The sequence below is a fragment of the Schistocerca cancellata genome, chromosome 5, assembly GCF_023864275.1.
Source record: "Schistocerca cancellata isolate TAMUIC-IGC-003103 chromosome 5, iqSchCanc2.1, whole genome shotgun sequence".
Lineage (NCBI taxonomy): Eukaryota > Metazoa > Arthropoda > Insecta > Orthoptera > Acrididae > Schistocerca > Schistocerca cancellata.
The window spans coordinates 719,798,466-719,824,945 of NC_064630.1; the positions used below are offsets into that span (position 1 = coordinate 719,798,466).

A 26,480-nucleotide genomic window follows, 5' to 3' on the forward strand; every position below is an offset into this window, starting at 1 on the left:
GTTCTATAACTGTTGGTTTATGTGTGATTTAAAATAAACGTACGAAAGTATGTGATGGTTTCTCATAGATGTAAAATGACGCAGGCTTTATTTAGTGCAATAAAATCAACAATGAATATTTAAACAACACTTAAATAACTGTAAAAATAAGTGACATACAACTTCAAATAAAAGTTGCACATGATATTCGCCTTAAATGTCGGCTAAAACATGGGGGTCCCAGACACCCAACCTCTCAATATACGTTACAGAAAAGTCACCTCGTCAGTTAAAGGTTAACATCTTTACTTCTGCCAATACCTCATTCTCAACATGCTGAGGGATTTATATCGACATGATCTTAGTATACTAATGTCGTAAATATGACAGTTAAGTGTTATGCGGGAACCTCAGACGCATTGTTATCCCTGGCAAGATTGTAATCGATATAGTTTTTCGTGGTTTAAGTGTGATTTTTTGGGAAGTATCAAAAGGGGATTTGCATCCTGTGGGTACCCGAAATAGCTGCCTCTACAGTAGAGTGTAGTATTTGTGCTGTGATGGATGACTGTGGAATAAAAGGAAGAGAGACAGAGACAGTACTATACAGCGTTCGCATGTACGAGGCATGTCCAGGTACTAAGAGCGCTGAAAATATTTTTATCCGACTTGTTGGCAGCGCTGCTTTCAAGAGCAAGGTGTCGGCACACTCGTTTGTTCCTGTTGGCTGAAAATTCCTGTTGTGGCAGAAATGAGTGTCTCTCTGCTGAATCCAGCAAAATGCGAAGCGAGTAGCGCAATCAGTTTTCTTCTTCCAAAGGACGCACTTCCCGATTTTTAACGAAAGCAGAACTGTTTACGGCGATGGCGTGATGAATCCTACTAACAGGTGCAAGATTTGTAGTTAACTGAAGCTAGCGCAACGATAAACAAAGCAGTGGGCTTCCCTCAGTCGTAACTATTGAGATTGTCTACAGTGTGGAAGAAAAGATTTGTGGCGACCATCGACTCACCTTGGACGAAATGATCGCCATGTTTCCAAAAATCTTCTGCAAGAAATCATTACTTAAACACTTAGGTTTCGAAAACTGTGAAATTGTACCAAACCAGCTCAAAGAGCAACACAAAGTCAACAGAATCACGGCTTCACAGCAATTTCTCGAGCCCTTCGAACCGAAACGCGAAAAATCTTTAACCCATTCGTGACTGACGGCGATACTTGGGTGGGCCACTACACCTCTGAGAGAAAACTCAATAAATTCAGTTGCGACACCCTTCTTCACCATCAGCGAAAATAATTAAAACCGTTGTTTCGGACAGAAGTTTCATGATTTCTGTCTTCTGGGTCCATTAAGTGAATGTCAGTGAATTTTTTCTCCAGAGGTAAACAATAAATTAATGTTGCACTGTATTATGGAAACATAAAAAAAGGAAGCTGCGGATTGCGATACAGGGGAAAAGAAGGGAAATCTTGAAGAAGTCAGTGTGCTTGCTGCATAGAATGTACGTATCCAAACGGCTAATGGCACGAAGCAACCCGCAGATTCATTCCACCCTGCTCACAGACCTGATCTGGCACCTTCAGATTTTCATCTTTGCACTTCTCTGAAGTGGTTTATGGATGGACATAGATTTTCTACCGACGACAAATCCAGAGTGCCACCAAACAATGAGGCAAAAAGGCAACGGGAGCACATTTTGACGAAGGTTCAGGAAACTCATCCCTCGGCTCACAAACTGCATTTAGAAGCAATGCAAGTAAACAGAAAAATAGTGTGAGTTGTACAACTGCGAAATTTTAAATTTTTCATAACAATATTCTTTTCTAGATTTTTAAGCGACTAAGTACACTTAATGCATCGACAAATCATCATGGTATACATAGTTCGATACAGAGCAAACACCACAACACTGAATTATCGCGACTGGAAAATTGACAGATTCTGAATCAAGTCGCTATAAAGCACAATAACGCCAACAAGTACATCGAGCGTGTTGTTATCTAATATCTGCACAAATACAACTGCAGTGCCTCATATAATTCTCCCTACGGTACAGGGCTAAGTCCACAATAGTTCGACTTTTTTCCAAATATGAAAACATCTGAAATCGACTTTCTTTCCTGTAAGAGCTCTATGCTGATACTACTCAATGGACGAATACACATAGCGCCTTGAGTGCAAAAATGACGCTACTCAAATAATGCAACTACATCAAGAGGAATCAGGAAGAGCATGCTGAGCGACTGGAAAGAGATATTCTTAGATACATAAATATGTAATTAAACAAACAACACTGTCCATTATTTATCCAATGACCATCGTAATCTTGGCATTTACATGTTAATTACGGATTATAGAAGAAGATTACGACTCCAGTAATGAAAATCTGTTGCAGGCTTCAGTTATTACTTCAGATTTGTGAGATAAAAGGCCGCAAACGTGTCGAATTTTACTGCTGTCGTGGAAAAATAGCACACAGAGCTTCTAAAGAGAACGGTTTTTCTTTCATCCGTCAATTTACATTGCTGTTGCATGTCGCTTGGCATTCACTGAAGAGAATATCCAAGACCTCGTTAAGAATAGGTATTGCATTCAGGTCATGAACCAAAAACTAGTGCTACTATATTATTCAAATTTTATTTCCCTTAATGGTCACTACTCTCGCATTTCGACTACGAAAGGACGCATTTAATATCAGCACTTTTTAGAAACCCATCTCTGCAATATGACTGTGATCTACAGTCGTGCTCAAAAGTATCCGAACGACCTGAATTGCATTTCACCTGAATCGCATGCAACTCGCATAACACAGGTGTCTAGCAGGTCCTCTAATCGCTTTTCGGTATAGTCGTTTGACTATTGAAAATGGTTCCAACAAGTCACCAGTAGAAAACACTGCTCTCTATCGCAATAACTCAAGATGTAAAGTAATACCACGATACTACAAATATCAGGCAACACCTTATCACACATGAGACTGTCCTTAAGGCTTGTAAGCTCACATGTATTACAGTAAATGTCATACCTGAAATGTTACCACTCTCATTATTACGTCAGATAGGTAATGAACGTAATAAGTTCGTCGTATTCAAAAGTTCCTCTTCAAAGAAAAAAACCGTACTTATTACTTAACACAAAATGGCATTAAAAAATTAAATTATTCACGAGCAGCTAGTTGAGAATATATATGAACTTCAAATGACACGACGAACCGTATCGTTCTGCATATGGATTTAAACCCAGGTCAGGCAGACTAAGCAAAGATTTCGTGACTGACGGAAACTAAGTCATTTCTGACTAGGCATACAGAAAGTGATATCCTTCGATTTTAGACAGTATCAGTTAGCAAATACCAACTTTAAATTACATAATGTGAACATTTTTAACGGGCGCGAATTCCTACACAGCATATATTGTCCCTGTTAACTAACTACGAGAGATGTTAAATATTGCTTCTTTACAAGTAACTTTCTTGAAATGCCGTGAGGTAAGGCTTTGTGTTGGTCAGGGATTCGAACCCAGAACCTAATCGTATTGATATCGAAGCACAATCAACTGTGACTTATAGGATTTTCTCGGCAGTTGCTAGATGTTTTAACTGAAATGACGAGACGAAACATTAATTTTTACCTTCCCCGGACTCCAACCCGGCATCTATCGCTTTTATATTCTACAGAAAACGAACGTTAAATATGGGTTTGTTACACCAGCAGCGACATGTGAGCATGTTTGAGCCAGAGTAATATGATGAAAAGTTCAGTGCTGACTGGGAATCGAAATCCAGACATATCGCTGTTGACTACACACAAAGAGACGTCAGCTAACGAATTTTTCTCAACCAGCAGCTCGGAATAACATCTTTCAACTTACAGTGATCTCGCAAATAGCTCTGTGTCTCACTGGGAGTCAAAAACGTCAGATATCGTTAGTGTTGACAACGAATGAAAATACATTAAAAATCAAAATTATTATCCACCAGCAGATAGGTGTTCTCATGCTAGAGATTGGTAATACATCATTAAAACTTAAGTGCCGGACCAGGATACGAACCCATTCACGCGCAGTATGTGGAGATGTAGAGGGATCTGCAGTTTTGAACAAACAACAAATAGTGGGCGAGCTGTATTGTCACGAAGGGATCAAATTCCGCGTTAAGGGCGGTCTGAATTGCATTCCCAGTCAAGAACCAACTTTATCGACGTACAGAAGCTCAAATAAAAGATGGAATGAGTGTCCTATGACCCTACATATCATTTGTTTCGTCACTAGAAATAAATAACTAGTATAAGAAAGGTTACGGGTGGTAAAGTTTCTACGTGTCACCACTCCTGACTTTATTGTGGTTCAACGTAACGTCTACTTGGTAGAAAAGGACTATCATGTTTAATGTGAATTTCAGACCACAATGCCATTATACCTTCTTCACTTGGCGTAGCCAGAAGAGAATAGAATCTGTCTCTCCCTATCGAAAATCATAGGCAGAAGTTGGAATCGAATCTATACTAGAAGTATACGAACCGATCATCAATACAACAGACCACCAAATCCTCTACTCTGTGACTCATTATTCTATCATAACGCCGGGGAGCCACACTGGATGAGAATTCTGACACACAGACTCCCTGTAGTGGTTTGCAGCATGTTCAGTACATCCATTTACATGGTTGACTGAATCGCCATGAACTAGCTGCCTCGGCTACCCAAGGCATTCATTCGACTCTATTCTGTAATCACCGAAATAAGATCACGTAACTGACACCTACACAGAACTGCCAACAGTGTATGATGCAGGAATTTAAATAGGAAGTGTTCGTTTCCACTTGAACTACTCTATTGGGCTATCTGTTTGTTGAAAACGCCGTGCAGTGCAAAAGAAAAGCTGTAACTGTCTGTCTCTCAGAAGTCTATATCCGGCCATAAGCATTATCTCACAGCACTGTGGAATGCGGAAATTCTGGAGGAATTGTTGTTGATTTCTGGAGGTGCTGTAGCCCTGTGTCAGCTATTAGCGTAATGGTAAGTGTCGCGCACCGTTGATAAGAGGTCGCGAATTCGAGTACATATACTGCTACATTTTTTAAAACGCAATTCTACTGTCTGCTGAAGTTATCGTCCTAATGGAACTTTGAACATAATTCCCTTCACTTCTCAACCTAAAATAGTCGCATGTGGAAAAAGAGCTAACTTCTGCGACATTTTGTTCTTTTCAGGTTTAATAGACGGCCAGGCAGCAGATGCATCTCCAAACTTTTGTATTATGTATGGGGAGAGCGTATCTTGCCAAAATACGTCAGAAAAGTATTTTCTTCATTAGCTGTCGTGTGGTTAGTGGCATTTTATTCTTCTTCAGACTGCTTTAACTCAGAATAAGTTTTCTACATGCATGTAATCAATGAACTGTTATGTGCCTTGTCAGACTGCTGTAGATAACATCAGAGAATTCGCATATATCGTTTATGACGAAATTCTCTCTCATGTTAACTATTGTTTTAACAACACTAAAACAAACCTTACGAAAATTGTGCTCTGTATTATAAGATATAAAATAAAACTACCCACGATAGCCTTACGACAAAAGTCTGCAGCATTATAAGTCTTTCACCATTACAGTATGAGCCGAAAGTATTTTCTTGCGATTTCCTTATCGATGTTTGATCTGACTGCTTGTAGCTCTTTCACAGAAGGGATAAAAACTTTGCAGTTAGCGGAACTGGAACCGAAAACCATAACAGACGCTTTTTCACAGCTCAGCACGTTACCACATCGCTAGCAAAGACGTACGTGTCATGGATTCCTCTTACGAGACCATTGGTTGGTTGGTTGGTTTGGGGAAGGAGACCAGACAGCGTGGTCATCGGTCTCATCGGATTAGGGAAGGATGGAGAAGGAAGTCGGCCGTGCCCTTTCGGAGGAACCATCCCGGCATTTGCCTGGAGTGATTTAGGGAAATCACGGAAAACCTAAATCAGGATGGCCGGACGCGGGATTGAACCGTCGTCCTTCCGAATGCGAGTCCAGTGTCGAACTTACGAGACCAATAGTGGTTAGAACTGGTAACTGCTATTTAAAGGACGAGATTAGTTGCGATTTCTACGTGCAGCGACTTTCCTGGGCTGGAAACCGTAAATTTACAATCGTTTGTCACACCTCAAGCGATAATAACTCTGATTATTCAATGGAAATGAGGGGAAAAATCAAGTGAACTTTGAAGCTTAATTCCGTGCACACCAGGAAGTAACTTGTCGATCACAGAGTTGCCAAACATACCTTGCCTTGTTGCCAAATCTCAGTTACAGTAACAGCAGGAAGAAGACGAACAGCTGGCTGGGAAGTGACCATAGCTGGCGTCTCAAAGACGCGGTAGCCACGGCCTGGAATACGTAATGAGTCTGATTCGCATTTCTGTAACTAGGTTTAGTTACCGGACCGTAGTTACTAATAATACTCAGAACTGACTGCTAACCAAACATAATAAATCAGTGACTCTCATAGTTGTTTTTTTTATTTCTTTCGTAAGTGTACTCAAAACTAAGAAGCTCATTCAAAGACGTTTTCGTGCCTGGGCGATAGCCGGCCACAACAAACAAATAATAAAAAAAAGAATGTGTGTGTGTGTGTATGTGTGTGTGTGTGTGTGTGTGTGTGTGTGTGTGTGTGTGTGTACGAGTGCGTGGGAGAAGAGAGAGACAGAGAGACAGAGAGAGAGAGAGAGAAATAAAAAAAAAGAATGAGAAAGAGAGAGAGTAAAAAATTGTTGTAAAGAAATTGGATCATGGTATGTAAAGAAATCTCTCATTAAAATGACACGTTTCACATCATTACGAAATGTCGTATTCATGATCTACGGAACAAGTATTAATCTAACATAATCTAATCTAATATTATAGCTGACTAACCATGAAGAGTCATGAATTACCGAATTTTTCGCCAATATCAGTAACCAAATCTAAATTTGAAAATAAAAGACGACAGTTATTGTAATAAACTGGGACTCCTATCAAGACCCTTTCATCCCTGTTAACTAACCACGAAAGATATCTTATATACCTCCATTCAGAAGTAACATAGTGTGCATGCATTTAACGATGAAGCACATGATGTGAAGTTGTGTGACAGAGATACAAACCTAACATGTAATCGGATTGTTAACTAAGTAAAATCAAATGTTAAGTATCGGTTTTTCTTACCAGCTGCTAGGTGTTTGAATCTAAAATGGGGATAGAAATTTTTGTGCCTTAGTGACAATCGAACCGCACACCTACCGTCCTTCTTTTTCATCCACGAATATAGCTTAAGTATCAATTACTTACTCACCAACAGTAAGACGTGTGCGTGTTTGACCATAAATAACGACACCTATTGCGATTGTTGGCAACACATGAACAGACATTAAAAATGCACGTAAATTTTCACTAGCAGGCCGGTGTGCACACGATAGGGCTTGAAATGAAATTATTAATATTTTTGTACTGGATCAGGATTCGGACCCACATACTTACCTTTGTAGGAGACCTAGACAATATTGCAGTCTTGGGAAAAGGAACGAAATGATTGAACTATACTGTTCCGAGAGATTCAGATCCTCGAAAGAGGAGATACAAATTCGAATCCAGCACCAAAGTTTTCAACGTCTCTAGTTCAATCAAGTACAAGTAAAATAAGAGCCCTGTTCCTTTAAATGGCTATCGGTTCATCAAATAAAATAAAATTTTCTAATGTAAGTAAGTTTACTGGCGACAGTATTTCTGTTCACCATGACTTCCGCCTATGTCATTTCTCAACGTAAACCGGTTCTGCATAGATGGTAATGAAGGAACATGATGTTTAATGCGGATTCTGGATTAAAACGTCTTTCTGTGAGGTTACCAGACGTAAAGTGAATCTGTTTGTGCCTCTTAAAAGCAAATGCGTTGCACCTGTGGTAGTTCGTTCCGCCAGACCATTGTGGCCACATTTCCCAGCCCCAGGAGCGTACTGTAATGTGGTGTGATGTGCTTACTTTACAAAATTAGTCACGGTGGAAAAAATGCGAGTCTATTAAATGGTTAAGTCTAAGCAAGCTTCTGACGTGGGGATTATGCTATTGAAAACATCCTGCAGCTAACAGTGGGCAGTACGACTATACGTCGTTGGCCCAACGAGGAAGGAAGGTATGTACGGAAATCGGCTGTTAAGGAAATGCTGAAAGAGCAACATAGTGCTGCCAGGTTAAATTTCGCACTGGCCTACAGAAGGAAGCCGCTTTGGTACTGGGACAGAGTTATATTTACCGACGAGAAGGTATTCTCATCTACTCCAAATACCTCTGTCCATGTGTATCGACCAAGTGGAACAGAAGGTATTCTCATCTACTCCAAATACCTCTGTCCATGTGTATCGACCAAGTGGAACGAGGTACGACCGTAAATATGTCCAGCAGAGGCAAACGTGGGGCCGGACGTCTGTGACAGTTTGGGGCTGGATATCTGGATATCAGCAAATGGTTGCGGCGTGCTATGGGAACTTGGGCGTCCTCATTGTACTGCTTATTATTGCGAAATACTGGAAGAACTCATGCTTCCTTCTGTTTGTCAGCGATTTCCTGGAGACAGAATCATCTTCCAACATGACTGTTCCTTAATCCATACAGCCAATCGTGCAAGACACTGGTTTCAGATGAAAGGAGACATTGAGCTGTTGGACTGGCCTCCAAAAGCTTTTGAGTTCAATCCCAGATCCGGAAAAAATTATTAGGAATAAAAGACTTGCACCAACATCCCAGGCAGCGTTGTCGGAAGCAGTTTACGCTTCGTGGGAAGAGATGTCACAGAGTGACAGATTCATCAGAAAGCTTGTTGCCTCTGTTCCCTGGCGATTAAATGCAGTTGTAGAAGAGGACGGGGACTGGACGCGGTACTGAGTCTACTGTGTTAACAGGAAGAACGCTTTGTTTAAAGCACATATTGTTTAATTTCAGCTTAACTTCTCTTCAGTGATTAAGATGCTGTGAACGAAAGTAAAACTTCTCCTATTTTAATTTTTTTAGTAAAATTGTAATTTAAAATGCATCGCAAATATTTGCATAACAAGGCGAAGATGTTTATTTTAATAAAGAGTACGTTTTTTCTCATAAGACGCATAATGGTAATGAAGAATGACGCATCAAAGACAGACCATTTATGTTGTTTAATTTTTTTCCTTTTGTGTTTATGCCAGCTTGATGGCGCTACATTCAATTCAGTTCTCTTTACTTTGGTGCAGAGACACGCAAGGACCAACGAAGACACAGACGAGATCCGTAATTTTAATGCCAATCAGAATCACAGTGTCGGCTACGTGGAGGCAAAGTGGTAAAGACCAAGACCAAAAGTACAAAGGTCTGGGGTTCGATCCTTTCTCAGTCCCACGATTTTTATCTGCCATTTCACGCTTATTTCCCCTTGGGCAGTGTTTGTTGATGTGAAAAATGCCGAGTTGCACTGTGTTCCGAAAGCCACGTTAAACTGTAGGTTCTCCTATTAACTGTCTAAGCAAGTCAACTCAGAGTTCGGAGGCAGGCAACGGCATAGTACCTCCAACAGGACCGTGCCTATTAAAGCACTGTGGTGTTCAAACCAATCTTCTAACTGATGACTGCTTTGCTTTACTGTGGTTTCCAAAGTTAATGATCTTCAGATTAGAATCTTAAGTGAAAAACAATATTGAAATTCATATCGTTGGCGGTCGATTCGAATTTCTTCAGAGATGCTTGTATTGTGAAGCAGCTTGGTAGTCAGAAAGCCGAGATCTATGACCATTAACACAACTTACTGAGTCAAGCTACCCAGAGGACCTGATGTGTAAAGGTTTGTTTCCCATTTCGTTACAGATTTTTTTCTGGAAATTTCCAGCTCCATAAAATAAATCAGAAAACACGCTCGCACATGCTGGCCCCTACCACAGTTAGAACTGGCGACTTATCGCGCCGTTGCGACATGAGACACGGGCGGTACCAAGGGTCTACGGACACACTGCTGGTAGCACGCCACTCTCATCATGGTATTGGTCGCTCAGCCTCATAACCCATCGTGAAAGATAATAAAACTTGTCACTTAAGTGAGGAATAGCATTTCGTTAGCCAAAAAATTAATTTTCTGTCTCGGTGTCTTTGTTTGCATGAGGATTATATACCACGAGACATTCAAATGGAAAGGGAATATCAAGTAATGTAGTGTGTCAATTCAGTACCATACGCAGAAGTGTCACAGTGTTGCCAAATGTTTGTGACGATGTTGCCAATTTTCAGCTGTGCTAGGAACAGGTCTGTAGCGGTATGCGAGGAGAATCCCGTGCTCGTGTCATAGGAGGATACAGAGAGGAAGCGCGGGGTTTGGTTAATATGCAGCGTTTTCTCCTACCAGTTGTGTCAAATTTTCAGGTGCATAATCTTCCATCACGATTACAGTTTCCTACAAAATATATACGAATAAAACAATTACCTTGTTACTTTGTGAGGAAAGAGTATTTGAGTACAATAAAAAGTCGTTGGAAATCAACTTTAGCCACCTGTCACGAAAAGTAAGGTAACAAACACTTTGCACCTCGAAATCGATTGCATCTATGTGCAGTCTTGTGATCACACAAGTAGAATTTCATGAATTGCACGAGAATGTAGAACAACGTTGGTGCGAATGGAAGCTATAAAACACACAGTTAACTAATTACTGTGTTCCACGTAATAATCAAATCATTTGAAAATTCAGAAGAGTAGAAATTAAAAATTATGCCCATTAAGACTGACACTAAAGTGCAGATGCTAGCACTGTGCAGATATGTGCTTTTCCATCTTCAGATCTATACAAATAATGGATACTAACCAGCGTATTCATTGGTTTCATAATGTTCCCTCTTGTTTGGTCTTCTAATGATGAACTGGATTCACACCCATGAGTCTGATTGTTTCTTTGTATCCTTCTATCTACTATCTTTGTGTGTTTTTACTCGGTGTTCAAAAAGCAAAATATTATGCCTGCTCCCACGAGGTATTAGAACGAGGTCGCAAGAAGACTAACGAATTATAATCAAAATACACTGAGACGCCAATTTGTCTGTCGTCATGGTGTCAAGTCGACAGAAGTAGTTGGGTACTATTGCCTGCATCTCCGGAATCCCATTGTTGTCTTCTCTTACTGAGATTTTCATATTACCCTGAACACAAGACGCCGAGATATATGTGTATATTCTCTGTGACGAAAAAACCCACATTCCATTCATCCTGATCCATTCGTTGCGTGCATCGGCAGCAGTGAGTCATAAGAAAGCTGTTCTGGGGTGACGAATAACAATAACAATGGTAGTAATAACAAATCAGTAATCAAGGATATTGACTGCATTACAGAAATTGTTAACGATTAACAAAATAACCAAGAAAGGCTGAGTGTTTAATTGGCGCACTGCATAGGGGTTCTCACCACTTTGTTACTGAATTCTGTTCTGGTTGTTTGCAGAGAGAAAAGAAAGAACCCTGTAGCCATACGTATCTCTAGTACAACGAGATAGTACCTATCAACTATTCTTGCTTTACATCTCAAGACGAACATGGCGTCACCGAGCTGATATTTGAAATACATTCCTGTTTTCTCTCTCTGTCTCCCTCTATCTTTTTATTTTTCTTTTCTTTTTGAGGAAAGCATCGAGAAGCGCGAGTAGTAAGCAAGTAGGTTATTTTCATTGGGATACATAATGCAAAAATACACCTTTTAAGTGTGTTATTGCGTAATTCCAATTATTTTCAGTTTATTGGTGAGCTTGCTCGCATTCAGTGGGGTGAAATCTATCACAAAAGCATGCAAGACACAAGTATTTCTTGCACCATGCGCAACACACAAACGAAATCTCGCTGTACTGACACGTTGTCCGATATATTGCTTGCAAAACATATCTGATTCCTGTTGCTAAATACAGCTCTATCAGATATCAGTTTGGATGCGTACCAAGTGTATATCTTGAAATACACAGAAAGGCACATACAGGAATTCGACTGAAACATAGCCATGACCAAGATTGTAACTGGGGTCTACGGCATCATCATCTACCAGCTTCACAACTGGAACGGTGACAGTGCTCAGCCGATTACTTACGTTTACTGGTATCAAAGCTACAGCATGAAAACACAAAAATGTTAATAACCTGAAGATCATTAACTTTGGAACCCATAGTAAAGTAAAGCAGTCATCAGTTAGAAGATTGGTTTGAACACCACAGTGCTTTCACAGGCACGGTCCTGTTGGAGGTGGTATGCCGTTGCTTGCCTCCGCCCTTTGGGTTGACTTGCCTAGACAGTTAATAGGGGAACCTACAGTTTAACGTGACTTTCTCTCTTCTCCCACGCACACGTACACACACACACACACACACACACACACACACACACACACAAACACACACATTCTTTTTTTATTTTTATTTGTTTGTTGTGGCCGGCTATCGGCCAGGCACGAAAACGTCTTTGAATGAGGTTCTTAGTTTTGAGTACACTTACGAAAGAAATAAAAAAACAACTATGAGAGTCACTGATTTATTATGTTTGGTTAGCAGTCAGTTCTGAGTATTATTAGTAACTACGGTCCAGTCCCTAAACCTAGTTACGGAAATGCGAATCAGACTCATTACGTATTCCAGGCCGTGGCAACCGCGTCTTTGAGACGCCAGCTATGGTCACTTCCCAGCCAGCTGTTCGTCTTCTTCCTGCTGTTACTGTAACTGAGATTTGGCAACAAGGCAAGATATGTTTGGCAACTCTGTGGTCGACGAGTTACTTCCTGGTGTGCACGGAATTAAGCTTCAAAGTTCACTTGATTTTTCCCCTCATTTGCATTGAATAATCAGAGTTATTATCGCTTGAGGTGTGACAAACGATTGTAAATTTACGGTTTCCAGCCCAGGAAAGTCGCTGCACGTGGAAATCGCAACTAATATCGTCCTTTAAACAGCAGTTACCAGTTCTAACCACTATTAGCCTCGTAAGAGGAATCCCTGACACATACGTCTTTGCTAGCTCTGTGGTAACGTGCTGAGCTGTGAAAAGGCGTCTGTTATGGTTTTCGGTTCCAGTTTCGCTAACTGCAAAGTTTTTATCCCTTCTGTGAAAAAGAACGAAATCGCAAGAAAATACTTGCGGCTCATACTGTAATGGTGAAAGACTTATAATGCTGCAGACTTTTGTCGTAAGGCTATCGTGGGTAGTTTTATATCTTATAATACAGAGCACAATTTTCGTAAGTTTTCTTTTAGTGTTGTTAAAACAATAGTTAACATGAGAGAGAATTTCATCATAAACGATATATGCGAATTCTCTGATGTTATCTACAGCAGTCTGACAAGGCACATACAGTTCATTGATTACATGCATGTAGAAAACTTGTTCTGAGTTAAAGCTGTCAAACAAGGTATGAAGAAGAATAAAATACCACTACCACACGACAGCTAATGAAGAAAATACTTTTCTGACGTATTTTGGCAAGATGCGCTCTCCCCATACATAGTACAAAAGTTTGGAAATGCATCTGCTGCCTGGCCGTGTATTAAACCTGAAAAGAACAAAATGTCGCAGAAGTTAGCCCTTTTTCCACATGCGACTGTTTTAGGCTGAGAAGTGAAGGGAATTATGTTCAAAGTCCCATTAGAATGATAACTTCAGAAGACAGTAGAATTGCGTTTTAAAAAATGTAACAGTATATGTACTCGAATTCGCGACCTCTTATCAACGGTGCACGACACTTACCATTACGCTAATAGCTGACACAGGGCTACAGCACCTCCAGAAATCAACAACAATTCCTCCAGAATTTCCGCATTCCACAGTGCTGTGAGATAATGCTTATGGCCGGATATAGACTTCTGAGAGACAGACAGTTACAGCTTTTCTTTTGCACTGCACGACGTTTTCAACAAACAGATAGCCCAATAGAGTAGTTCAAGTGGAAACGAACACTTCCTATTTAAATTTCTGCATCCTACACTGTTGGCAGTTCTGTGTAGGTGTCAGTTACGTGATCTTATTTCGGTGATTACAAATTAGAGTCGAATGTATGCACTGGGTGCCGAGGCAGCTAGTTCATGGCGATTCAGTCAACCAAGTAAATGAATGTACTGAACATGCTGCAAACCACTACAGAGAGTCTGTGTGTCAGAATTCTCATCCAGTGTGGCTCCCCGGCGTTATGATAGAATAATGAGTCACAGAGAAGATGATTTGGTGGTCTGTTGTATTGATGATCGGTTCGTATACTTCTAGCATAGGTTCGATTCCAACTTCTGCCTATGATTTTTGATAGGGAGAGACAGATTCTATTCTCTTCTGGCTACGCCAAGTGAAGAAGGTATAATGGCATTGTGGTCTGAAATTCACATTAAACATGATAGTCCTTCTCTACCAAGTAGACGTTAGGTTGAACCACAATAAGGTCAGGAGTGGTGACATGTAGAAACTTTACCACCAGTAACCTTTCTTATACTAGTTATTTATTTCTAGTGACGAAACAAATGATATGTAGGGTCATAGGACACTCATTCCATCTTTTATTTGAGATTCTGTATGTCCATAAAATTGGTTCTGGACTGGGAATGCAACTCAGACCGCCCTTAACGCGGAATTTGATCCCTTCGTGACAATACAGCTCGCCCACTATTTGTTGTTTGTTCAAAACTGCAGATCCCTCAACATCTCCACATATTGCTCGTGAATGGGTTCGAATCCTGGTCCGGCACTTAAGTTTTAATTATGTATTATCAATTTCTAGCATGAGAACAAATGGTTCAAATGCCTCTGAGCACTATGCGACTTAACTTCTTAGGTCATCAGTAGCCTAGAACTTAGAACTAATTAAACCTAACTAACCTAAGGACATCACACACATCCATGCCCGAGGCAGGATTCGAACCTGCGACCGTAGCGGTCGGTCGGTTCCAGACTGTAGCGCCTAGAACCGCACGGGCACTCTGGCCGGATACATGAGAAAACCCATCTGCTGGTGGATAATAATTTTGATTTTTAATGTATTTTCATTCTTTGTCAACACTAACGATATCTGACGTTTTTGACTCCCAGTGAGACACAGAACTATTTGCGAGATCACTGTAAGCTGAAGGATGTTATTCCGAGCTGCTGGTGGAGAAAAATTCGGTAGCTGACGTCTCTTTGTGTGTAATCAACAACGATATGTTTGATTCCCAGTCAGCACTGTACTTTTCATCATATTATTCTAGCTCATACATGCTCACATGTCGCTGCTGGTGTAACAAACCCATATGTAACGTTCGTTTTCTGTAGAAAATGAAAACGATAGATGCTGGGTTGGAGCCTGGGGAAGGAAAAAATTAATGTTTCATCTCGTCATTTCATTTAAAACATTTAGCAACTGCCGAGAAAATCCTATAAGTCACAGTTGATTGTGCTTTGATATCAATACGATTAGGTTCTGGGTTCGAATCCCTGACCAACACAAAGCCTTACCTCACGGCATTTCAAGAAAGTTACTTGTAAAGAAGCAATATTTAACATCTCTCGTAGTTAGTTAACAGGGACAATATATGCTGTGTAGGAATTCGCGCCCGTTAAAAATGTTCACGTTATGTAATTTAAAGTTGGTATTTGCTAACTGATACTGTCTAAAATCGAAGGATATCACTTTCTGTATGCCTAGTCAGAAATGACTTAGTTTCCGTCAGTCACGAAATCTTTGCTTAGTCTGCCTGACCTGGGTTTAAATCTATATGCATAACGATACGGTTCGTGGTGTCATTTGAAGTTCATACATATTCGCAACTACTTGCTCGTGAATAACTTAAATTTTTAATGTCATTTTGTGTTAAATAATAAGTACGGTATGTTACTTTGAAAAGGAAATCCTGAATACGACGAACTTATTACGTTCATTACCTATCTGACGTAATAATGAGAGTGGTAACATTTCAGGTATGACATTTACTGTAATAAATGTGAGCTTACAAGCCTTACGGACAGTCTCATCTGTGATAAGGTGTTGCCTGATATTTGTAGTATCGTGGTATTATTTTACATCTTGAGTTATTGCGATAGAGAGCAGTGTTTTCTAGTTGTGACTTGTTGGAACCATTTTCAATAGTCAAACGATTATACCGAGGAGCGATTAGAGGACCTGCTAGGCAGCTACGTTATGTGAGTTGCATGCGAACCAGGTGAAATGCAATTTAGGTCGTTCGGATACTTTTGAGCACGACTGTACATACCGGGATGTGACTATCATGCAAACACGAGGAGCGATACTACATAGCATCACAAGGAACGCTATCGTAAGCCTGTTGATAGAGATTCTCGATAAACTGTCAGCCTTGAAAACAGATCTAAATTTTACTCCTACGCTATGTACTTTGCCTGCGGTTAATGTAATCAACGGATTGGAACATTGTCACCGCCGCACCGAGTGGCCGCGCGGTTTGATGCGTTTTGTCACGGACTGCGCGGCCCCTCCCGCCGGAGATTCGAGTCCTCCCTCGGACATGGCTGTGTGTGCTGTTCTTAGCATAAGTTACTTTAAATTACTTTAAGTAGTGTGTGTCTAGGGACCGATGACCTAATCAGTTTGGTCCCTTAGGAATTCACACACATTTGAACATTGTCACTAGGGAGAAAGAATTCACCACAAGTGGTATATCAGTGACAGCAGAGCCTCGCAAGCAGAATGCCAACAATATGGGGAATTGAACAAACAGATGAAGACTGAAAAAAATAATTAAATAACCAGTTGTTGTTGTTGTGATCTTCAGTCCTGAGACTGGTTTGATGCAGCTCTCGATGCTGCTCCATCCTGTGCAAGCTTCTTCATCTTCCATTACTTACTGCAACCTACATCCTTCTGATTCTGCTTAGTGTATTCATCGCTTGGTCTCCCTCTACGATTTTTACACTCCACGCTGCCCTCCAATACTAAATTGGAGATCCCTTGATGCCTTAGAACATGTCCTACCAACCGGTCCCCTCTTCTCGTCAAGATGTGCCACAAACTCCTCTTCTCTCACCAATTGAAAACGTCTGGTCAATGGTTGGTCGAGCAACTGGCTCGTCACAATACGCCAGTCACTACTCTGGATGAACTTTGGTATCGTGTTGAAGCTGCATGGGCAGTGTACCTGTTCACGCCAAGCTCTGTTTGACTCAATGCCCAGACGTGTCAAGGCCGTTATTACGGCCAGAGGTGGTTGTTCTGGGTAAAATAGATTTCTCCAATGAATACCCGTTTATCATCTGCATTTCTTCTTGGTGTAGCAATATTAATGGCCAGTGGTGTATGAACAGTGTATCAGAGGGTGATTTCCAACAAGATAAAGTTCGTCTGCATACCACTGTGCAGAGTGTCGGCGTGTTGCCTTGGTCTGCTCGATCACCAGATTTGTCTTCAATCGAACACGTATGATACATTATAGGACGACAGCTGCAGCGTCGTCCACAAACAGCATTACCCGTCCCTGTGTTGACCGACCAAGTGTAACAGGCTCGAAACACCATGGCATGAACTGACATCCGGCACCTGTACATCACTAGGCATGTCCGTTTGCGTGCTTGCATTCAACATTCTGGCAGTTACATCGGTTATTAATGTTCCAGCATTTCACGTTTGCAATGGCTTATCTCGCACTTACGTTAACCTATGACCTTGGAATGTTAGTCACTTAAATATGTTACCTAGAGTAATATACCCCAGAAATTTAATTACTCTACGATAATTATTGTTAGGTGTTGCGACTGTTTTTAGTGTGTCTTTAATCCATAGTACGCCAAGATGCGATGAATAATTTTTAATCCCTACGAATTTAAAGAAGCTAAATGAAAGCACAAAGTGAATGGTTCAGTTTTTGTAGGAAGTGTGGTGTGATTCTTTTTATCTTTTTTGTATGTCTCACTCATTATGGGCAGAAGTACTGTTGGTGTACTATTTCTTTGGTTATACGTCAAGATATAAGCGTTCAGTAATGCCCTAAATGCATGGAAACTAAGAGAAAGGGCACCCGAAAGCCTTTCGCGTGATTGCAGGACGTATACTTATGTCCATTGCTCAGAAAGTTTAGAGGAAATAACTGCGACGTGTGTACCAGGAAGGAGCGCCCTTCCTGCAGAATCAAGGGGTCACGCACTTCGGCCATTCTTAACGGAACCCCGCACGCTAGCCGGAAATTGCATCGCTCTGGCCGCTAACTCTGGATCCTAGATACGCGATACGTGACCCTTTGCACGCAACAGGCTTCTATAAATGTAAACACGAGCGTGGTCAGCGTTCCTTTGTACGCCGTGTTACTAATGTCACAACAGTGAAATCTGCCACCGGAACTGTACAGTTTGTCACACAAAATTATAAAAAAAAATCTCTTTGGGATTTACTTTGGAAAAATAAAATGGAGAACTTCACGTCTTGCTCGTTATTCCCTGGTATAATCAAAACCTAACATTTCTGCATCCTTAGTCACGTTACAGTTTCCAGAAAATAAGTAGATAATCAAATTTTATTCACAATGGATTTTATATAAGCTTTTACGGCTCTCTCTCCCATAGCATTTATCTCGGCGTACGGTTGACGGTTGCTTTCATGACGTGGAAACTTTATTCTGTAAGAATGCAGGTTGTCGCGCCGGTATCCGTATCCACACGCATTATAAAAGAGTATGTACCTATGCGCACATGTATCTCCTCCTAAACCGTTGGACTGATTTCTAGCCGGCCGGGGTGGCCGAGCGGTTTTAGACTCTACAGTCTGGATCCGTGCGACCGCTACGGTCGCAGGTTCGAATCCTGCCTCGGGTATGGATGTGTGTGATGTCCTTAGGTTATTTAGGTTTAATTAGTTCGAAGATCTAGGGGACTGATGACCTCAGATGTTAAGTCCCATAGTGCTCAGAGCCATTTGAACCATTTGAACTGATTTCTACAAAACTAGGTATACACATCACTGGAAAGAATCGGAGTGGCGTTAAGAACCACAAAAAAAGTGTAGCCTACGTTGCACGAATACCCAGACTTTTTCCATAGAATATTTAAGAACGAGAGCACTTAGTGATTTTCAACGAACTTAACACAAAATTTCAAACCTTTACAATCCACAAAATGAAGAGCGGACAAATGTTTATCGGTTACTACATGTTCACTGTTCTTGTAGCAAAACTGCCGCATCGGGCATGACGTTGTTGTTTACTTTTTTACAACTAACTGTATTCACGACAAATTTTGCAGAGAGTATTCAGATATCCACTGAATGTCCTAGTGAAATTATATCATTTTATGACACATAGTTCAGGAGATATGACACCATAAACACTGATTTGCTTGGACAACAGCCGCATCATGCATAAAATTTAAATTTATTACTTCTTTGCCACTAATTTTATTGGCAACACATTTGGCAGAGAGTATCCACATGTGCCGCTGAATGTACCTACAATATCATATCATCATACGACAGGTAGTGCAGGAGATATGACATTATAAACACTGAGCTGAGTGAAAATGAAACTGCAGGGTGAAATTCGCTAAAGATTCAACTGAACTATGTGTACAAATACGTGTGAAAGGTGTTGAATGTATGTGAAATATAGTGTTATCTGCGCAAGTGGGTAAAGCCACAGGTAAAAAGCTCCTCCTAATCAACTACATCGATTTCAACCAAACTGGGAGCAAGCTCTGTCTACTCTCTGGAAAGTGGTACTGTGTGGATAGAACCAACGAATTCCTATTGGAGTTGACGTGACGACGCGGAGAGAGTAGGGGAAGGAGGAGGCTTGAGGCAAAGGAGGAAGGAGAAAATGAACAGACTGAGGGGAAAGGCGAACTGGACAGAAAGGGATGGACAGAGAGACGGGAGATGAGTTTGAGAGAGACGCATCGTAGGAAGAGATGGACAGAGTAGGAGGAGGAGGAAATGGACACAGAGAGAGAACAGGAGGTGGAAGCGAAAGGAAAATCGAAGAGATGGACAAAGAGAAGGTGTTACAAAAGGTGGACAGGAAGGGGGTGGAGCAGATGGTCAGAGGGGAAAGGAGGAGAAGAACAGAGGGGGGAGGAGCAGACAGACAAAGGAAAGAGCAATAGATAGACACAGAGAGGGTGGTTCAAGAAGTGGACAGAGAGAAGGGAGCAGGAGATGGACAAATGGGAAAAGAGGAGAGGAACGGAGTGGGGTGGAGTAGGTAGACAATGAAAAGAGGAGGAGATGAACAGAGATAGGTGGATGATGAAATGGACAGAGAAAGGGGGAAGGAGGAGATGAACTAATAGTAGCCTGCAAAAAACACAGACCCGGTAAACGCTGGTACTCAGCTAGTCATCGAATAATATGTTCTCGGTCTTAGGGCCACATATAGTGATTCAAATGCCGCAAGGTTTCAATGAAGCACTCCTTGGCCATGTCATGTGTAATGAAGGCTGATGGGCTGTTGGTATGCTATAACAAACTGTATCTGCCTGTTGTGACGTCAGTGGTCCTTACAGCATTGCCGTATGTGGGCATATGTTGACTCGCCTTTCGATGCGCCCGTTTCAGCTTCGCGATCGCTGAACCCACCGCCGCACTGAGCTACACGCCAAGTTGATTCATTTTTCGTTGGCTTCTTCGATTATTACACAGTTACAGAAGCCATAAGTGCGAGCCACGACAGAGGCTTCGTAAAATTCTGTCGGGAGACCGTTTCGTATAGCACGCTAAAGCGTAGAGAATAAAACTTCTCTTCTTCCATCTTGCTTTGTTCTACAGTGCACATTGTTTGTCCTACGTAAGATTGGCCACACTCGTAAGATCTCTTGTACACTCCAAGTTTTTTGAGACGAGCCGCATATGTAAGTGGTCTCAGTAAGATCAGGTTATTCTGACGGGGCCTGAAGATCGAGTTGATGTGCTTTTACAGCAGATGACTGATCTTGCCCGACACGCATCACAGAACTGCAAAAAGTGAGTTTCTTTTCCTGCTCCGCGATGTTAAGCTCATTGCGATTCTTGAATGAGATCATTTATTTAGTAGCTGGCTGCACTTGCTGGTGTCAAGAGTGGTTGGTTAACCAACGGGAGGAAAGTCGTGAGCGACTTTGTCTGTGGATCGCATAAAAACCCTTCTGGACGTTATCGTGCTAAAACTATGTGCGTATCTTGTTTTGTGACGCTAATAGTAGACAAACCCAACGCTTTCCTAAACTAGCGTGGAATACCACATAAAAGCCACAGTCATGCTCGCCTGTGTGACAGACCAAGGGTCGTTATATGTCGGGAGTATTCGATCCGGGTTGGTCCAGCTCCTTTTCTCCCCAGCTTATGCGCTGCACATTACAGATCGTGGCAACATTTTGTGACAGTAGTTGGTAAAAATTGTCAGTAATTAAGTGCAGTATATAGTCAGTATAAAAGAAAAGTACGAGCATATTTACACAAGTTCAGTTTGCTACTGCTGTTTTCTAGTCTTTACCAGTAAATTACTACCCCGTGATTCTTTACAAATCGAACTCCCTTGTATAAACAGCTTCAGACGTCATTTTAAATATGAGTTTGTTGGAAGTCGCTAACAACCCTCATTAACAAACGGAATAGTGCAGCCCAGGTAATTTGTGCTTCGTTTTAGGAAAATCTAGACTTCTACGTGTCTCATTGTTGATGGCGTCTCATCTCCTGAAATGTTCGTCGCACATTGATGTAATTTTGGACATACATATATGCATATGGTCTGAAAAATGTATTAGTAAAAAAGTACTAAATTAAAACATCATGCTTGATGTGCATGAACAGAAACAATGTAGTAAGCATTAACTTATCTTGCTTTCATGAGATGCTGTCAGCGAGAAAAAGTTGGGAAAAGTTCTGAGATCCCACGTTCCAAAATGAGCCAACAAACATTGTATTCCATCCAATATACATTAGCCTAATGTCCATCACGCTAAGGGTACACAAGATGGGCCAGTAGGTAGGACTCCCAAAAGTCTTCTTTTCTCCACGTACAAATAGTGAACAGGGGGGCGGTGAGCGAACGTCATATTGTCACGTGGCTGAACCTACTTGTTGTGGAATAAGTATTGGTAGCTGCGCTGTTTCCCTGGATCACCACCTGAAAGTGGTGTTGTAAAATTAATATCCAGAAGCTTCATTTACAAGTACAAAATTGGAAGTTTGCCAGTCATTAATCACGAACTTCCAGTATGTTGAAGTAGCTTGGGTCAGCAACCTCTGTTAATCAATAGACCGAAAAACCGGTCCATAGTTACAATTTTTTTTGGTTCACTCGATGACTAGTTTCAGGCCGAGACCCGTTTTCAAATCATCGTAACATAAGCGAAAATGGCAGATAACTGTTATCTGTATGCGCTGTAACTGTTCGTTGCACATTTTTGACATCTTCGAAAAAGCCTTTTTCGACTATGTTACGATAATTTGAAAATGGGTCTCGGCCCTAAACAAAGCATCGGGTGAACTATAAAACAATTGCTACTTTGGACTCTTTTCTCGTTCTACTAATCTTTAATCACATCTTTAAGACCCTGCCGGTGATGACCAGGTCTCTTAAAGTCTCTAACATTTATAAACTGCTAGTTAGTATGGACTTATTCGCAGCTAAATTGTTCTTATCTTGTCATAAACTAAAAGGTCTGATAGTACAGATGAAAAAGTCACAGATCTTTTCCTATATTCACAAATATTGTTCAAATTACCAAAACACAAATTTTGATGTCTATTGCCCATAATTATAAACTATGTTTTCTCATCTTGAATTAAACGAAAGTAGAGGAACAAATAAGGTCTCCGAGACTAGTTTAAAGTACATACTAGCTAACCTTAAACTATACCACACAGCACTAACAGCAGAATGAACAGAACGAGCAAGAGAGAAGACTGACTGAATGTGGCGCGAGCTGTGGACTTATAAGGACTGGCTCCAGAATACCGTTCAACTTCCTTAATTCAAAATACACACGTCAAAAAAATTTTTGCATCATCCCCGGTTCCCAGAACTCCTGAAGATATACGTTGATTGTGGATTTTGTATCACATACACTGTCTCTTCGACTATTCAAAGATGTCAAAAAATCCGCCCAAAGATGTAAGCAACCATGCATGAGCAGCGCCTATTAGGCGGAAGGGTCCGACATCCGATCAGTTCCAGTCATTCCACCAGGAAGGAGCTACACGGTTCATGTTGTATGTAGTTCAACCTTACCTAGACGGGCAATACCGCGGTTCGATCGCGTTCGCATTGTTACTTTGTGCCAGGAAGGGCTCTCAACAAAGGAAGTGTCCAGGGGTCTCGGAGTGAACCAAAGCGATGTTGATCGGACGCGGAGGGGATTCACACAGATAGAAACTGTCGATGGCATGCCTCGCTCAGGCCGTCCAAGTGCTACTACTGCAGTGGACGACCCCTACCTACGGAATATGGCTCAGAGGCACCCTGACACCAATGCCACCATGTTGAATAATACTTTTCGTGCTACCACAGGACGTCATGTTAAGATTCAAACTGTGCACAATACGCTGCATGATACACAACTTCACTCCTGAAGTCCATGGCGAGGTCCATCTTTGCAACCACGACACTATGCAGCGCCATACAGATGGGCTCAACAACATGCCGAATGGACCGCTTAGGATTGGCATCACGTTCTCTTCACCGGTGAGTTTCAGATGTGCCTTCAACCAGACAGTCGTTGGAGACCTGTTTGAAGGTAACCCGGTCAGGCTGAACGCCTTAGACACACTGTCCAGCGAGTGCAGCAAGGTGGAGGTTCCCTACTGTTTTGGGGTGGTATTATGTTGGGCCGACGCACGCCGCTGGTGGTCATGGAAGGCGCCGTAACGGCTGTACGACACGTGAATTCCATCCTCCGACCTATAGTGCCACCGTATCGGCAGCATATTAGCGAGACATTCGTTTTCGTAAACAACAATTCGCGCTCCCATCGTGCACATCTTCTGAATGACTTCCTTCAGGATAACGACATCGCTCGACTACAGTGGCCAGCATGTTCTCTAGACATGATCCCTATCGAATTTGCCTGGGATGGATTGAAAAGGGCTGTTTATGGACGACGTGACCCACCAACCACTCTGAGGGATCTACGCCGAATCGCCGTTGAGGAGTGGGGCAATCTGGACCAACAGTGCCTTGATGAACTTGTTGATTGTATGCCAGGACGAATGAAGGCATTCATCAATGCAATAGGTCGTGCTACTGGGTATTAGAGGTACCGTTGCGTACAGCATTCTGGACCACCACCTCTGAAGGTATAGCTGTATGGTGGTACAACATGCAATGTGTGGTTTTCATGAGCAATAAAAAGAGCGAAACTGATGTTCATGTTGATCTGTAGTCCAATTTTCTGTACAGGTTTCGGGACTCTCGGTACCGAGGTGATGAAAAACATTTTTGATGTATTTAGTTTATAAATTTCATAGACGAGAACGCTGCCTTTCACTGGGAGATTATTATATTCTGTTTACATATTATTTGGTATCAGCAACAATTGATGAGGAATGCAGTATGCAATGGGAATCCGGAGTTTATGACAGTGGGGTCCGTAGTGTACGTTAAAGTTTTGCTACCGAAAATTTAGTGTTTTTTTATTAATGGACCCTTGCTCATTGAAATGTCAACAGCTCCTGAAAAATTCGTGTTCAAAAATATACCAACAGACCCCCTAAATTGACAGTAGTTTGCCTATAATTGTCACTGAACGTCTGGAACAGATGAAATTTTTAATTAAAAATTCTTTTAAACTAATTAAGTTTGAGTTAATATAGACACTTTCCTGGAAAAAGGAGAAATAGCGTTTTAATTTGGAAGTTTCGTCCGAATTTACGTGCTAGCTTGTAAGATTTTTCCTATGAATAGATGTACGAAATTTTACAATTGCTATAACTTTTGGTGACCATCATTTCTGATGTAACTAATTAACTCATTGCAATCAGAATAAAAAATTGAATGATCTGAGTAATTAAGTTTTCTGGGGAGATTTGTTTCTACAATCTTGGTAATTTGCATGCCACGTGGTTAATGTGGGAACTATAACGACGGAATTTTGAAAAGAAATATGGCGACAGTTTTATATATACATATACTTTAGTACATGAGATTGGAGTGCATACGAAGTAGGATGTTGGATGTCATCCTGCTTTGTCACAACACGATATCACTTCCGTTTGAAAATTACGGTTTTCACCCAAGTTGGCGGCTGCAGAAATGGCCGCCATGTCGTGTCGATAACATGCAGTAGTTCCATAGGTTTTCCCCAGTTGCATATCGAGCGAGGTGACACAGCTGGCACGGTAGCTCAGCATACTAGGCCAGAGGGCTGGTTGCCCTTCCCTCCCGCCCCCTCCCCCCAAAAAAGAAAAAACTGAGTGAAATATTCGAGGATTAACTCGAATAGGCGTCATGTGACGTCCGCCTAAGGCGAATTCTGAGAACCATAACGATCAAATTAGGGAAGAGAAGCTCACTGGACTCTCATTCAGGAGGACGACGCTTCAAAGCCGCGTCTGTTCATCCAGATTTAGGTTTTACACGATTTTCCTGACTCGCTCCATGTAAATTGCGGATGGTTCCTTTGAGAGTGCACGTTCGTGTTCTTTTGCACCCTTGAAATATTCAGAAGTCGTGCTCCGTCTCTAATAACCTCAATTGTCGACGGGACGTTAAAACCTAGTCTGCCTTCCTTCCTCCATCGCTTCATATTAGGTGACTTTAAATTTATGTTGACACACTTGTTCTTGCTTTAGAAGTGTGGGTGTGCACCTGTGAACCACCTGTTATTACTATCAGTTTGCATTACCTGTGCAGTCATTTTACAACGCTGTTCTGTGTTGTGAAGGTGTTGACACCGATCTACGGGCGGTACCCGTCGACGACGGTGAACGCTAAGGGCGGCGTCGGCCTCGGCCTGAGCGGCAGCGGCGGCGGCGGCCAGAAGTTCGGCACCCTGACGAGGCACGCGCCCGACGGGCCGACGGCGATGACGCCGCTGGACAAGGTGCGCAAGATGCCCGACGGCCCGCGGGCGGGCGGCGACGGCGCCGGCGGCGGCGGGGGCGGCGGGGGTGCCGGGGGCTGGGACAACGCGACGCTGAGCGCGCTGCGCCACGGCGCCTCCCTCAGCCGCGACGAGATGGTGCAGCGCCTGCTGCAGAACCGGCCGCTGCCCGCAGAGCTCGACCTGCTGAGTCGCCAGCTGGGCAGAGGTGAGCACAGAGCCGCCACTCAGCAGACGCTCTGCGTGCGCTCGTAAGGCCTGACCAGACAGAATGCGGCCTGGCCGTCCGGCCTGTGGCCTTGAGCCGCAGCCGGCAGGCCGCACTGTTGAATCGCTCGTTGCTGTATGGCGGCGGTCACACAGAGTGCGGCTCTGACGCACCGACATACGGCCTGCCGCACCGGCCGCCGCCGGGTTGTCACAGATCACAGATTCGCCGCAAGCCGGAGCGGCTGCTTGCCTCTGTTGGCGCACTCAACCGCTCTGCTGTCTCACTGGAAGCAGCGGCTTGA

General features: G+C 42.2%; 2 protein-coding genes across 2 annotated transcripts in view; both read left to right on the top strand.

Annotated features, from left to right (window-relative positions):
* Window positions 1-25,859, top strand: part of LOC126188776 (uncharacterized) — a 232,815-nt gene extending 206,956 nt beyond the window's left edge. The window contains exon 7 of the mRNA XM_049930387.1: window positions 25,761-25,859. Within this exon, the coding sequence (XP_049786344.1) occupies window positions 25,761-25,859 (99 nt within the window). The remainder of the gene's footprint in view (window positions 1-25,760) is intronic.
* Window positions 25,860-26,049: 190 nt separating this feature from the next.
* The window catches only part of LOC126187682 (uncharacterized), a 71,801-nt gene continuing 71,370 nt past the window's right edge, over window positions 26,050-26,480 (top strand). The window contains exon 1 of the mRNA XM_049928917.1: window positions 26,050-26,176. Within this exon, the coding sequence (XP_049784874.1) occupies window positions 26,104-26,176 (73 nt within the window). The 5' untranslated portion in view covers window positions 26,050-26,103. The remainder of the gene's footprint in view (window positions 26,177-26,480) is intronic.